Source organism: Rhinatrema bivittatum, chromosome 18, assembly GCF_901001135.1.
Source record: "Rhinatrema bivittatum chromosome 18, aRhiBiv1.1, whole genome shotgun sequence".
NCBI lineage: Eukaryota > Metazoa > Chordata > Amphibia > Gymnophiona > Rhinatrematidae > Rhinatrema > Rhinatrema bivittatum.
In genome coordinates, this window is record NC_042632.1 from 28,367,327 (window position 1) to 28,382,853 (window position 15,527).

A 15,527-nucleotide genomic window follows, 5' to 3' on the forward strand; every position below is an offset into this window, starting at 1 on the left:
CAGGATGTCAAAGTATGGTCCATGATTATGCCCAGATCCTTTCCCTCGGTGGTAACTCCTAATATGAAACCTGACATCCTGTAACTACAACGAGAGCTACTTTCCACATGTGCATCACTTTGCACTTATCCACATTAAATTCCATCTGCCATTTAAATGCTCAGTATTCCACAAGCACTTGCAATTTAACTCAGAATTATTTTGCATTATCTGCAAGTGGGTTCACTTTGCTTGTTCCCTTTTGCAGGTCATTTATAAAGACCCTAAAAAGCACCGGTGCAAGTCCAGATCCCTGAGGCACGCCACCGTTTACCTATCTCCACGGAGAAAGCGGACCATTTAATCCTACTCTCCATTTGCAATCCACAATAGGACTTTTTAATGTTCTCAGGAATCTGAGGCACTTTGCCAAACACCTTCTGAAAGTCCAAATACAATACTTCCACTGGATCCCCATTATCCACTTATATTGACCCCCTTCAAAAAATGGTGAGGCAATGCTGGCTGTGCTCTTCCTCTCCTCTCCCTTGACTGCTGCAAAACCGCTACACTCCTAAACTCCGGAACGAAGTTCCACAGCCCATTCACCTTGAATCATGCTACCACACCTTCCAAAAGAAACCTAAAGCATGTTGGTTCAGCCAGACCTTCCTTCAGTCTGATCAAACACACACCAATCTTTACCAGCCAGGACCCTTATCGTAAGGAATTAGTCATTCGCTCTGCCTTACCAGCAAATCCAAGCACCAGGAAGACATGTAGCCTCCCATGATTTTGTTACTCTTCTGTACCCCCCTAATCACTCTATAATCTCTATCAGACTGGTGACCTATCTTGGGTTGATGGAAAAATCAAATAAAGTATGAACAAAAGCCTTCAGAACTCAGGTGACCACATATTTTGTTACAGTGCCAACCAACATCCAGTTGCTACTATGTCACTGCATTAAATGTCTTGTGTATTGTACCTGTTCTAACTTTTGTTTAATGGTTCTCTCAGTTCAACATCAGTGTTCAGTCTGATGTACCTTACTCTGAGAGATTTACTCTACTCTAAGGTGATTTATAAGCGTCCCTAAATAAGCCATGCCCTTCTGTATGTTTTGTGATTTTGCTCTTTAGAATAGATTCCTTTTTCCAGGCACTGAAGTCAGACTCAGTCTCTAGCTTCCCGATCAGCCCTGGAGCCCTTTTTAAAGATTTGGGTTACATTGGCCACCCCTCCAGTCTTCAGGCACAGCGGACGAACCCAAACGGCAGGTTACTAGTAACAGATCTGCAATCCCATTTTGGAGCTTTTTCAGAACTCTGGGGTGTATACCATCTGGTCTGGGCTATTTGCCTTATTACATCTTCCAGTTTCACAGTGATTTGTATCAGTTCTTCTGAAAACATCAGTATTGAAAATAAATTTCCAGCATGGGATTCTCCAACATCCTCTTCAGTACACAACAAAGCAAAGAATTCAGTCTTTCCGTGATGGCCTCATCTTCCCTAAGTGTTCCTTTAACCCCTCAATCAACTAATGGTCCAACAGACTCCCTGCTTCAGTATCCATTAACTTTTTTCCTTTTGCTGATCTCATTCCTGTGTCCCACTTCTTTTGCTTATGTCATGTTATTTACTGGACACTTCCTTCTCCCTTCCATCCCAACTCCCTTCTCCTCACCCCAGCTGTTATACTGGCTAAGGGAACTAAAAGCATAAGATCAGCAGAGCCACTAAAAGGTGAAAATGCTCACTGGTGCTGCCAGCATGGTTTTACAATATTTACTAAAAGCAGAGCTCCAGACAGGTCTGGCTGAATTTAAGCCCCTGTTTTGCTCCAAACATTTATTCATGCCATTTGTGTTCACCCTACTTCTAGCACTCATTTATATACATTGGCAGAGGTAGTGAACTAACCATGAGGCCAAGCAGCACAGAGCTGCTCTCTCAGCATCCACTGAAATTCTTTATAGCTCTCACGAGAGATCTCCATCTTCAATATATTAGCCCCCCTCTCTTTCAGCCGCCTTTTGTCTCTCTCACCCCTCCAAGTCCTTTTGTTCTTCCCCCTTGCCCATTCTATCATTAACCAATGGGTCTCTCACAATCTCATCTCATTTTTGAAGCTGTGTCCCCCTCTCTCTATTGAAGCCTCAAGAGCTGAGATCTGACCCAAAGATGCAGACCCATTTAATATTTTCAATCATCAAACCTCTGCACCTGTATTGCTGCCTATCCTAGAGAAACTGAACTTTTAAATCCACAGACAGAACAGAATTAGTTTCTCAGGGTTCGCCTTAACCCATAACTGCTTATTTCCCTTGCTGTCTCTCCTCCATTTATTGGTAATATAAGGCCTATGAGGACCTTACAAAATGCGTGCCTGCTGAAAGGGTATTAATGGAGTTACTTGCATAATTCATTCAACAAGAAATATCTTCATGGTTAGCTAGGTTCTCAGAACACGCGGGTTACTCCTGGGGAATTCTGGGTAACTGTAGCACAGAATGTGCTGCATTCCCCCTCCTGTGCAGAATTGTTCAGATTACTTACCTGGTAATCTTGTTTTCCTTAGTGTAGACAGATGGACTCAGGACAAATGGGATAGTATCCACGTGCTAGCAGTTGGAGACGGATCTGACGTCAGCACAGGGGCGTGTATATATCCCCACAGGAAGCGCAGCTGTTCAGTAATCTTCCTTGCAAAAGCTGTTATGGATGTGTGTACTGACGCTCAATGAAAAGTAAAGAAAAAAGTGAAAACAGGCCTCCCCTGACCGATTGACAGTGGCCGGAGACCGCCAGCCTTCCCAACCGGAAGGCGTGGATATAGGCAGAGTGTACGCTCGTAGGAACACAAAAGTCAAAGGCGTACCCGGAATCAGTGAAAACCCATGTACACAGGCAGCTGGGCGGGATGCTGAGTCCATCTGTCTACACTAAGGAAAACAAGATTACCAGGTAAGTAATCTGAACATTTCCTGGCGTGTAGCCAGATGGACTCAGGACAAATGGGATGTACCAAAGCTTTACACCCCGCCTGGGCGGGAGGCTGCCTGAGGACCATGCAGTACCGCCCTCGCAAAGGCCGAGTCCTCCCTGGCCTGGACATCCAGACGGTAGAACCGAGAAAAGGTATGGAGGGAGGACCATGTCGCCGCTTTACAGATGTCCGCCGGTGACAGCATCCGGGATTCAGCCCAAGACGCCGCTTGGGCTCTGGTAGAATGAGCCTTAACCCGAAGAGGCGGAGCCTTCCCAGCCTCTACGTAGGCTGCTCTGACAACGTCTTTAATCCAGCGGGCAATGGTGGGCCGAGAGGCCGCTTCACCTTGCTTCTTCCCGCTGTGTAGGACGAACAGACGGTCTGTCTTCCGCAGGTCTTGAGTCATTGTCAGATACCTGGGCAGCAATCTGCCGATGTCGAGATGGCGTAATAAACGGCCTTCTTCAGATTTCTTCAAACCTACCGTGGTAGGCAAGGATATGGTTTGGTTAAGATGAAACTGTGAAACCACTTTAGGGAGAAAGGAGGGAACCGTCCGAAGATGGATAGACTCCGAAGTGATACGTAGAAAGGGGTCACGGCAGGACAGCGCCTGTAGTTCAGAGACGCGGCGTGCGGAGCATACGGCCAGCAGGAATACCAACTTCAGGGTTAGAGACCGTAGAGACAAGCCCCGAAGGGGTCGGAAGGTGGATCCCGCAAGGAAATCCAGAACCAGATTAAGGTTCCAGAAGGGTATAGGCCACTTTAGTGGCGGACGAATATGCTTGACGCCTTGCAGGAAACGAGAAACATCAGGGTGCTTGGCGATAGTCTTGCCACCTCTCCTGGGTCCATAGCACGATAGTGCCGCTACCTGAACCTTGATGGAGCTGAGGGAGAGACCCTTCTGAAGCCCATCCTGCAAGAAATCCAACACAATAGGAATAGTGGCGGCATGTGGACTGGTGCCATGAGAGTCGCACCATGCTTCAAAGATTCTCCAGATCCGTACGTAGGTGAGGGAAGTGGAAAACTTGCGAGCCCGGAGGAGTGTAGTAATCACAGGCCCCGAGTAACCCTTTTTCTTCAGTCGAGCCCTCTCAATGGCCAGACCGTAAGAGAGAACTGAGCCGGATCCTCGTGCAGAATGGGACCTTGACGTAGAAGGTCCCGGAGAGGAGGCAGGGGGAGAGGCTCCCCTGCCAGCAGGCGTCTGAGGTCCGCGTACCAGGGTCTTCTCGGCCAGTCCGGGGCCACCAGAAGAACTAGGCCCTGGTGTGACCGAATCCTGTGGATGAGGGCACCCAGTAGAGGCCACGGGGGAAAGGCATATAGAAGAGTCCCCGGAGGCCACGGCTGGACCAGAGCATCGATGCCGTGCGAGCACGGGTCGCGCCTGCGGCTGAAGTATCTGGGTACCTGAGCATTGGACTTGTCTGCCAGTAAATCCATGGCCGGGAGCCCCCAGTGATCGACAATCATCTGGAAAGCTGTGGGGGACAGCTGCCACTCGCCTGGATTCAGGCGTCCCCTGCTGAGGAAGTCTGCTGTGGTATTGTCCTTCCCGGCAATGTGGACGGCGGAGATGTCCCGCAGATTCGCCTCTGCCCAAACCATGAGTGGGGCGATTTCCAGAGATACCTGTCGGCTTCTGGTTCCGCCCTGACGGTTGATGTAGGCCACCGTGGTGGCGTTGTCGGACATCACCCTGACAGCTCTGTGCCGCAGCCGCGGAGCGAAACGAAGGCAGGCCAGTCTGACTGCCCGGGCTTCCAGGCGATTGATGTTCCATGTGGACTCCTCCCTGTCCCAACGCCCTTGCGCAGTGAGTTCTTCGCAATGTGCTCCCCAGCCGCTGAGGCTGGCATCCGTGGTGAGCAAGATCCACGTGGGCGAGGACATCCGCGACCCCCTGCTCAGGTGGTCGGACCGCAACCACCACCGCAGCTGGGTCCGAACATGGACCGGCAGAGGGAGGCGCGTGGAATAGGCTCGGTGATGGGGGCTCCAGCGAGAGAGCAGGGAATGCTGTAGTGGTCTCATATGGGCTCGTGCCCAAGGCACCACGTCCAGAGTGGAGGCCATGAGACCCAGAACTTGCAGATAATCCCAAGCTAACGGCCGACTGGTTCCCAACAGATACTGGATACGCTGCCGAAGCTTCAACTGTCTCTTGGACGTAAGACTGACCGTGTCCGCCCGAGTGTCGAACTTTACCCCCAGATATTCTATGGACTGGGAAGGCTGTAGGCAGCTCTTGCTGAGGTTGATGACCCAGCCCAAGCTTTCCAGAAGGGCGATCACCCTGTCGGTTGTCCGCAGGCTCTCCGCTCGGGACTTCGCCCTGATCAACCAGTCGTCTAGGTAGGGATGGACCAAGATCCCGTCCCGCCTGAGTGCCGCCGCCACAACCACGATCACCTTGGTGAATGTCCTCGGGGAGGTGGCCAACCCGAAGGGGAGAGCTCGAAACTGGAAGTGGCGGTCCAGAACCTTGAAGCGGAGGAAGCGCTGATGATCCGGATGTATCGGAATATGAAGATAGGCTTCGGACAGGTCTAAAGCCGTGAGGAACTCTCCGGGCTGGACTGCGGCTTTGACGGAGCGCAGAGTTTCCATGCGAAACCTCGGCACCCGTAAGTACCGATTGAGGGATTTGAGGTCCAGCACAGGCCGAAAAGTGCCCCCTTTCTTGGGTACTATGAAATAAATGGAATAGTGTCCAGAATTCACTTCCCAGGCAGGCACTGGGAGGATGGCGTTCAAGGTCAGGAGCCTCGTCAGGGTGGCCGCCAATGCTGCCTTCTTGAGCGGGGAACATGAAGACTCCACAAACTTGTCCGGAGGAAGATGATGAAAGTCCAGATAATACCCCTCTCGGATAACTGCGAGGACCCACTGGTCCGACGTGATCTCGACCCATCTGGGGTAGAAGAGGGTCAACCTGCCCCCTATGGCTTCGTCCCCCAGATGAATCGGCAAATTCTCATTGTGGGATGCGACCGGGACCCCCGCCCGGCCCGTTCCCCCGTCTGCGCAGCCTGGACCGAAAGGACTGATTCCTGGCCGGAGGACGCGGCGTCTGGTAGCGCCCTCTATATGGAACAAATCGCTGTGAACCCCTGCCCCTGGAGGGCCGGGGACCGGAGCGCTGTCCCCTCCTGGACCGGTCTTCTGGTAGGCGAGGCACAGGAGAGGCACCCCAGGAAGCGACAAGCTTATCAAGGTCACTGCCAAACAGAAACGAGCCCTGAAAAGGCAATTTGGTGAGGCGAGACTTGGAAGGGGCATCAGCGGACCATGGCTGGATCCATAGGTGTCTCCTGGCGGCCACGGAAGACGAGATCCCCTTAGCCGTGGTTCGAACCAAATCCGATGCGGCATCGGTGAGGAAGGAAAGAGCGGGCTCCATGTCAGCCGCCGGAGCGTTGTTGCGGACCTGAGACAAGCAGGCACGAGTGACCACCGTGCAACAGGCCGCAATCCTCAAAGAAAGAGCTGCCACCTCAAAATTTTGCTTCAGAATGGCGTCCATCCGCCTGTCCTGGGGCTCCCTGAGGGCCAAACCCCCTTCCACAGGAATGGTAGTGTGCTTGACCACAGCGCTAATTAAGGCGTCCACCTGAGGGCATGCCAGGAGGTCCTGGAGAGCCGGTGCCAATGGGTACATGCCTTTCAGGGCCCGGCCCCCTTGAAAGGAGGCCGCCGGTGCTGCCCATTCCAAATCAATGAGTTGCTGAGCTGCCTGCAAGAAAGGAAAATGGCGGGCTGTAGGACGAAGACCTTCCAGCAGGGGGTTCTGCGCAGAAGGAATCGAAGCACTGGGTCCAGTGATCTCCAACTCCGCCAGACACTGAGACACGAGGTCCGAGAGGTCCTCCTTAGGGAAAAAGCGCCGCATAGTCCGGTATGGCGCAATCCCCGGGGGGAGGTCCCCTTCGTCCGGGAGTTCGGACTCGTCCGGTGAAACCTCCAGGTCCGAGTGATCGGGACTGTCCAATAGCGGGAGGTCCCGCTCCCGAGAAGGCTGCGAGGGACCCGGAACCGGATCCCTAGAGGCTGCCATCATGGCGGCAGCCGCAGTATGCGCCGGAGACGCCGCCCCCGCAGGAACCGCAGCAACCGCCGGAAGAACAGGCGCAGCAAGGACCGTAGGGGCAGGACGCGAAGCCGTCTGCATCTGGACAAAGGCATGAATTCCCTGAAAAAGATCCACCCAGGAAATGGAAGCCGCCTCAAAACGCCGGGGTACCAGATCCCCCGGGATTCCCGAGCGGTCGAGACCGCCTCCCAAATCCGGGGTAGCCGCAGGTGAACTATCAAAAAACTGCGGCTGAGATTGGTCCTGGCCGGAGGGTCCCCCGGCCGCCGCACATTGGGTACACAGTGAGTCGGGGTCAGTACCGCGCGTGGCACGAAGGTGGCACGCGGAGCAGAGGCCCAGAGCTGAAACGTCTAGGGCAAGTGGCGGCGCAGCTGCGGCCGCGGCTGCGAGCTGATCCATGAGCAGAATATAGCAAGCGTGCGCTTCCTATGCGGCAGCAATAGGCGCAGGCTAGAACAGGCGCACAATAGCAATAGGATGCGGCAGCAATAGGCGCTGAATAGAGCAAGCGCACAATAGCAATAGGAAGCGCGAGCAATAGGCGCTGAGCAAAACAAGCGCACAATAGCAATAGGAAGCGGCAGCAATAGGCGCTGAGCAAAACAAGCGCACAATAGCAATAGGAAGCGGCAGCAATAGGCGCTGAGCAAAACAAGCGCACAATAGCAATAGTAAGCGGCAGCAATAGGCGCTGAGCAAAACAAGCGCACAATAGCAATAGGAAGCGGCAGCAATAGGCGCTGAGCAAAACAAGCGCACAATAGCAATAGGAAGCGGCAGCAATAGGCGCTGAGCAAAACAAGCGCACAATAGCAATAGTAAGCGGCAGCAATAGGCGCTGAGTAGGAACAGGCGCCCAATAGCAATAGGATGCGGCAGCAATAGGCGCTGAATAGAGCAAGCGCACAATAGCAATAGGAAGCGCGAGCAATAGGCGCTGAGCAAAACAAGCGCACAATAGCAATAGGAAGCGGCAGCAATAGGCGCTGAGCAAAACAAGCGCACAATAGCAATAGGAAGCGGCAGCAATAGGCGCTGAGCAAAACAAGCGCACAATAGCAATAGTAAGCGGCAGCAATAGGCGCTGAGCAAAACAAGCGCACAATAGCAATAGGAAGCGGCAGCAATAGGCGCTGAGCAAAACAAGCGCACAATAGCAATAGGAAGCGGCAGCAATAGGCGCTGAGCAAAACAAGCGCACAATAGCAATAGTAAGCGGCAGCAATAGGCGCTGAGTAGGAACAGGCGCCCAATAGCAAGAGTATGCGACAGCAATAGGTGCTGAAAAAACAGCCGCACAATACGAAGCAGGTAGCAATATACACCTAAGGGCAGTCAATAGACATACAGCAGCAATATGCGGCACATACTCACAGTGGCAGCCAAGAAGCAAGAACAAGGAGGAAAAAAAATAAAAAAAAATAAATAAAAGCCGCGCCCATTACAGGCGCAGAATACCTGAGTAAGGCCACAAATGGCGTCCTCCACGGCTTGCCACGCCGCCGGTCCTCTAGATAGCGGAGACCTGGGTGAAGAGACGTATGCCGTACCAAATCTTCAGCGCTGCTGGGCAGGATCACAGGCGGTCTCCGGCTGCGAGGGGAAAGGGCCGATACCTTTCACCGCCGCGGTTGAGGCACTGCACCCGCTACCTCGTCCACGCCGGGAGCGAGGGCCTCGGCTGAACCGAGGACTTACACCTCCGGGGGACCACGGCAGTCACCCCGGGAAGCTCAACTGGGGGGCACGGCCAGAACGGCCCCTGAGGAGCGCGGGGCTCAAAAAGGTGTTGAAGAAAGGTAAAGTAGAATCTAGAAGAGAAGAAAACAAAAAATGAAAGTAGTCTTGGAAAGCACGCTGAACCAGCGTGCAGGCACTCCAAACTGCTTTGGAGACGGAAATTACTGAACAGCTGCGCTTCCTGTGGGGATATATACACGCCCCTGTGCTGACGTCAGATCCGTCTCCAACTGCTAGCACGTGGATACTATCCCATTTGTCCTGAGTCCATCTGGCTACACGCCAGGAAATTGCATTTTTGGGAGGAGAATTTGGAGCAAGGCTCTGTGGGCCACGAGCAGAGCCCATCCCACCTGTGGCAGAGGAGCAACATAGGCCATGAAAGGAGCCCATCCCGCTTGTGGTTGAAGATGACAGGACCAGCAAAAAAAAGCCTGAGGGGTAGCTGGCGGCAGTGCATGCGAGGGAGCCTCTGTGAGGGCGTCTGTATGTGTGTGCAAGTGAAAGCGGGAGCCTCTCTGAGGGGGATCTGTGTGTGCAAGGAGGAGGAGCCTATGAGAGAGAGAGTGTGTGTGTGCGCAAGAGAGCCTGTGTGAGAGGCTATATGAGAGAGGGGTCAAACTCTGGGCGGAGAGGGATTGGAGATAAAGTTGAAGGGGTTAAGCTGAGGAGTTGGGGCTTGAGAAGGCAGCATGAAAGGGACACATACAGTGTACTTTTAGGGGAATTCTGCTGAAAGTATTTAAGATTCTGTACCTTTGAGTAATAACTGTTCTGTATTTCATTTTCTCACACTGATGTATAGTGTGTTATTTTGACCGTGCAGAATCCCCCCAGGAGTACCGTGTGCCAGGAGAGGTAGCAGGCTGGCTCCTTTCCCCAAGGACGTGGCGAGACAGAGGAACCGCATTTCCTTCCGCCAGGGTGACCAGGACAAGGGGGTCCTCTTCTGCCTGAGGCGGCTGGTACTGCAGGTTGGTGAAAGAGGAGAGCACCTGGCCAAGGGGCACCAGACCAAGCAGCTGCAGGGGTGCAGGTATCCGAGAGAATCTGTCGGAGAGACAGGGCTCTCAAAGTCTGGGTAAGAAGAGGCCACCGGGGACTTAGGTACGCTACAGGCCACTGTTCTATCTAGGGCTGGTAATCTAGAAAATCTTTCAAGTGACTGTAAAACTGGACTTTTACAACTATTTCCTAGCAGCAGAGTTTGTTCTCCATTACATTTCTGCAAGAATACACCAAGTTTATGAACAATTCTTGGTGCGAGGAGCAGAGGCGTACAAAGGGGAAAGGCAAGAGGGCCATTGGCTCTGGCAGGAAGGTCCTGCGGCAGCAGCAGGAAATAGTAACGTGGCGAGGGAAATCCCAGGAGCAAAAGCAAGGACCTGGAGCCATGGCAGAGGCCAGCGGCACCGGCAGCATTTCCTGGAGCTGGTGGCCGAAGAAAGGAGAGACGAGCCCCATGAGCAGGCCCGGCGCCACTGGGTGTGCAAACCGTGCCATTGCACAGGGCGGCACACCTGATGGGACAGCAACAGGAGCAGGGATAGGCCCGCGAGGCTGCAGGTGGACTCCATCTCACCAGCGGCCAAAGGAAGGAGCCTGTTCTGCTCCTGCTCAGTGCTGGTGTTCACTTTTCAAAACATGCGCAGCTAGCACATTTTCTATGCTGATCTCAGGACGCACAGCACATGCACACACACTCGCCACACAGCACACACGCGCACACACAGACAGAGGAAGTGCTAGGCTGACGTGGTTTGATTAGCGCATGGACCGGCACATGAGGAGGAGCAGTAGAATGGCTCCTGGTGGTATGTGTGTGTGAATGAGAGTCTTATTGGGGTGTGGGGGAACCTATCTGGGTGTGTGTGTGTGTGGGGAGGGGAACCTGCCTGGGGGGGGGGGGTGGTGGTGTGTGTGTGTGTGTGTGGAGGGGGGCATGGGGGGAACCCATCTCGGGGGGTGGTGGTGGGTGTGTGTGTGTGTGTGTGTGGAGGGGGAACCCGTCTCGGGGGGGGGGGGTGTGTGGAGGAACCCCTCGGGGGTGGTGTGTGGGTGGTTGTGGGGGAACCCATCTCGGGGTGGGGGTGTGTGTGTGGGGGGGGAACCCGTCTTGGGGGGGGGGGGGTGTGTGTGAGGGGAACCCATCTCAGGGGGTGGTGGTGGTGGGGGGTGTGTGTGTGTGAGGGGTACCCATCTTGTGGGGGGAACACATCTTGGGGGGTGGGGTGTGTGTGTATGGGGGGGAACCCATCTCAGGGGGGGGTGTGTGTGGGGGGGGGGGGGAACCCGATCTTGGGGGTGGTGGTGGGTGTGTGAGACAGAAATAGAGGAAGCATGTCTGTGTATGAGAGAGATAATCTTAAGATTGTTGTATAGCGGGCCATGCACACACAATATGCTTCCTCTCATACACATGCTTGCTGAGTCAGGGAACATGTGACACACACACTTCCTCTGTCTCTCTCAGACATGTTTCTTCCATCTCTCACTTACATACATGCTTTCTCTCTCATGCACACATGCAGACAAAAACTGAACTAAAAACCACAAGCCAGATTCTGTATGCAGTGCAACAATGGAAACACAAGAATCACTATTCCTCAAAACAATAGAGCAGATTTTTTAAATCCTTATTAGTTTATATTATTGGGTGTTTGATGCTGTTTTGAAATATTTTATTGATATTTAGGAAATGTAAAAGTTATCTATGGGGTGTGGGGGGTGCCAAATCCCCTAGGTACCCACTGCTATTGGAGCAATCACCACAGATCCCCCATGGGGCATGCGCACAATCCCTCACCTCCCAAGCATCCAGGAATGCAGTTTACAAGCCCTCGGCAATGCCTGCGTCAAGCTGCAAGAGATCCAACAAATCTAGTAAGTACGTCCACTTTGTACCCGGACCTGTAGTGCTAAAGAGACTTTACACAACTGGATCTGGAAGTGCCAGCTAAAAGTTGGTAAACTCACCCAGTTAAAGGAATTAGTCCATCTGTAACTGAGCTGCACCTTATGACCCCATCTTGACACGTTAAACCTTATCTGCCCAGTTTTGGCGAGTCCGTGTGCACTAGGCTAAGTTCCCTTCAGCAGGGACGGAGATGCTACGCCTTGTAGCAGTGCCTTAGGGTTTGCTAGGAGCACTGGGGGGAGGTTGGATCCTATACAACAAGCCAGCCCTTAGCCTGAAAACCCGAGCCCCCTCCCCGATCACGCCTTGTTAAATCACGCAGCCCGAACGCAGGCGGACAAGAGAAGCCGCGGCCGTACAGAGTCTCCGCGGAGCAAAGCCTCGGCCCCACTCGCGGCCCCTCTCACCTGGCATCCAAGTTCTGCTTCCATCTCACCCTGCGCCGGCGTGCGGAGCAGGACTGCGCAGGGGCTCCGGGGTCTCCTCAGCGGGCGCCGCACACTCCTCGCTCCCTGCGGATCGGGACTGCGCAGGGGCTCCGGGGTCTCCTCAGCGGGCGCCGCACACTCCTCGCTCCCTGCGGATCGGGACTGCGCAGGGGCTCCGGGGTCTCCTCAGCCGGCGCCGCACACTCCTCGCTCCCTGCGGATCGGGACTGCGCAGGGGCTCCGGGGTCTCCTCAGCCGGCGCCGCACACTCCTCGCTCCCTGCGGATCGGGACTGCGCAGGGGCTCCGGGGTCTCCTCAGCCGGCGCCGCACACTCCTCGCTCCCTGCGGATCAGGACTGCTCCGGGGTCTCCTCAGCGGGCGCCGCACGCTCCCAGCGGATCAGGACTGCGCAGGGGCTCCGGGGTCTCCTCAGCGGGCGCCGCACGCTCCCAGCTCCCTGCGGATCAGGCTCACTGCTCCCGGCGCGCCCACCACGCTCCTAGCTTTGTAAAGTCTGGAACCTTCCGCCCCCACCTGCCATCCCTTGATTGGCTGAAGGAGCCTCCCTGCCCCTGAATTAAAGGGTCCTCCACAAGAGGTCCCACCCACTCCGGCTCCCGAAAGGCGATTGGCGGATGTGAGGGGTTCACGGGGGCGTGGCGTGAGGTCCCACCTCCCTGAACCCCGGCGGCTTCCCGATCGTGGCTGCTCTGTGCAAGCACAAGGTGGCGTTAACCGACTTCCTACCCGTCTCCCCCCCACCTCCACCCCTCTCTGAAGCGCGCAGGGCCCCTAGGTGCCAGCGCACTAGGTTTCAGGCAGCGGATCATCGAAGCACTAGGTTAGGGGACTCCCACCGGGAGCACCGAAACGAGAGAGGCATTAAGAAGAAAATGGGGGAGGGGGTGGTTAAGTTGGCGCTTAGAGGATTGGAGGGCAGAACCGATGGACGAGTAAGGATTGAGGAGAGAGTGCGGACTCGGTGATTGAATGCGATTATGATCTGGGATTTCAGCAAGGCCGATAGATATGAGATGGTTTATAGGAGAAACGGCGGCGGTAGGGAGGAAGGAGTAAATGTATTGGGGAGGGGAGTCTGGGAAAAATTATCTGGGCAGATAATGAAAAGGGGTTAATGGGAAGTTGAACTGGGGGTAAGAAACAAGAAGGGCTAGAGACAGAGGAAAGTAAAAAAAAAAATGAGTGAAGAGGGGCAAATACAGAAGGTGGAAATCGGGTACTCGAGAGTGGGTAAAAGATGGGGAATAGAAGAGCAGGAAATATGGTGAGAGGGGGTGTGGACTGAGAAGAGGGTGGCAGGAGGAGATGGAAAGAGGGTAGGTAGGTGAGAAGTGAAATGAGGGAGATTAAGGACGAGAGAGACAGAAAAGAGTTAGGAAAAGCAATGTCCGATACAAATCTAGCAGAGGAATTGAAGACAAGAGGAGAGAGAAAATGACAAATGGATAGGAGACCTTGGAAAAAGTGAAAGAAAACAGAGAAAAGCAGACCACTGGGATCCACACAATTAAAAATGCCCAGAAAACAAAAATAGGAGAAAAAACATTTGTTTAGTGATGGGAATCTGCATCTTATAGCTCTGCATTTTGCCCAGGATTGGAGAAAATTAGTATGTTTCATTTTCTGACTTCTTGGGGCTTCCATCTCAATTTTGTCTATTTCCAATTTGTAGGTATCTCTATGTGTTGAGGGTCTGTTGCTATGAATTCCAAAACCTCCTGCTGTTAAAGACCCAAATGTATAATATCTCACCCAACCTATAGACATTCTCTTCCTCACTTATTAACCCGTCTATATATGTGTGTATGTAATAACTTTACTGTAATACCATATATATATATATGAGCCTCACAAGTAATAACTATATGTAATCAACTAACACTACTTGATAAGCTACTGTGATGATGTTTATACAACCTGTCACATGATTCTGTAAACCATTCTGATGGCAAAACCGAATGACGGCATACAAAACACGTCAAATAAATTAATAACCAAGGTAAGAGATTTTGCCCATATGCAGTTATTATGTAGCATTTGTAACTGTTCAGTTTGTGCTCTCAGTAGGAAGTGCACTGGTGTTCTAGGGCCCAGTGTAATACTTGTAGCACCACCTTTTCATAGGTAGAGTTGTTGCTGTCTCAGTGCTCTTATTGTAGGGCAGGTATGCAACAACATCCAAATGAGATTTTTTTTTTAGTTATTTTACAATGGACCTGACCTTGGAGGGAGGCTGTATTGCTATTTCTGAGATGACACCAGAATTTGAAGTTTTCCTGCCTGGTGCTCTCCCTTTTCGTTCCATGAACAGGAGAGCAGCACTTCATTACCTTGTATCCACCTTGCACACTGAACTGCACATAGGCTCGGATTTAGATACAGGCAATTACGTAGGGCACCAAATACCCAGGCCGAAGAGGAACCTGCTCCCACTGCTTCAGAAGGGCACTACGGTGGCACTCTGGGAAGGCAAACAAGTTCTCCAGTGCCCAAGGGACCCTTTCCCACTCTCCAACCCTGCGCTTGTGGGTGCCAAAATATTAAATCTGTCCCCGAGTACAAGGTGCCAGCAGACTCTGCCAGAACAGCACCTGATCGATGGGGGCACCATGCAGGTCCTACTGCCACTAGAGGCTGGAACTGCACCCAAGGCAGATGAACACAATTGCAAAGCCTGGCAAGCACTACCTTTTTCTCCTGCAGGGAAAACAAGAACCAGCAATTGGACCCCCCCTGCCCTCTTTTTTTATTTTACCCAGTCCAGTCTTTTCCCATCACTCCTCCTGCCAACTCAGGTGGCTTGTCAAAAGAAGAATGGGGGACTCTGTCCTTGCTCTTCTCCCCCCCCCAAATCCCTGGTATTCATGTCCCTATTCTCGCCACCTCTGTAACTATGCAAATTACACACATCTGAAATATTGAAGAGGAGGCCCTCACTGGCTTGGCCTAAGAATGGTACTTGTGATCTCACACTGTTGGAGGGAACAGCCAAACAGAGTTTAATGATCTGGTTTCCCATAGGTTACTTGGGGAAGAGTGGTAGGAGAACAAAATACTTTCAATCCTGCTATAAAAAAAAAAATACCCCAAACTTGTTGCATATAGTACTTTTATTTGCATTTACATTCATAATCATTTTGGTTTTTTTTAAATAAATTCAAGTAATATAAATTTGAATGGCCTCTTAGGGAATGCACACCGTGTACTGTCCTGTATCTCATGCCAGAGAACAGAGGTAATAAGATAGCACTGCCTGCTTCCACAATTATGTAACTCTGGGTCCTGATGGGCTACACACAGGGCTAGATTCTATAATGAGCGGAAAGATGATGAATACT

The 15,527-nt window shown here is 52.7% G+C and overlaps 1 protein-coding gene across 4 annotated transcripts in view; it reads right to left on the reverse strand.

Moving 5' to 3' along the window:
• DND1 (DND microRNA-mediated repression inhibitor 1) overlaps positions 1-12,724 on the reverse strand; it is a 28,557-nt gene extending 15,833 nt beyond the window's left edge. For all 4 annotated transcript variants that reach the window (XM_029583946.1, XM_029583945.1, XM_029583947.1 and 1 more), the window contains exon 1: positions 12,146-12,724. In XM_029583946.1, coding sequence (XP_029439806.1) covers positions 12,146-12,169 — 24 coding nt within the window. In that variant the 5' untranslated portion in view covers positions 12,170-12,724. The remainder of the gene's footprint in view (positions 1-12,145) is intronic.
• Between the last annotated feature and the right edge of the window lie 2,803 nt (positions 12,725-15,527).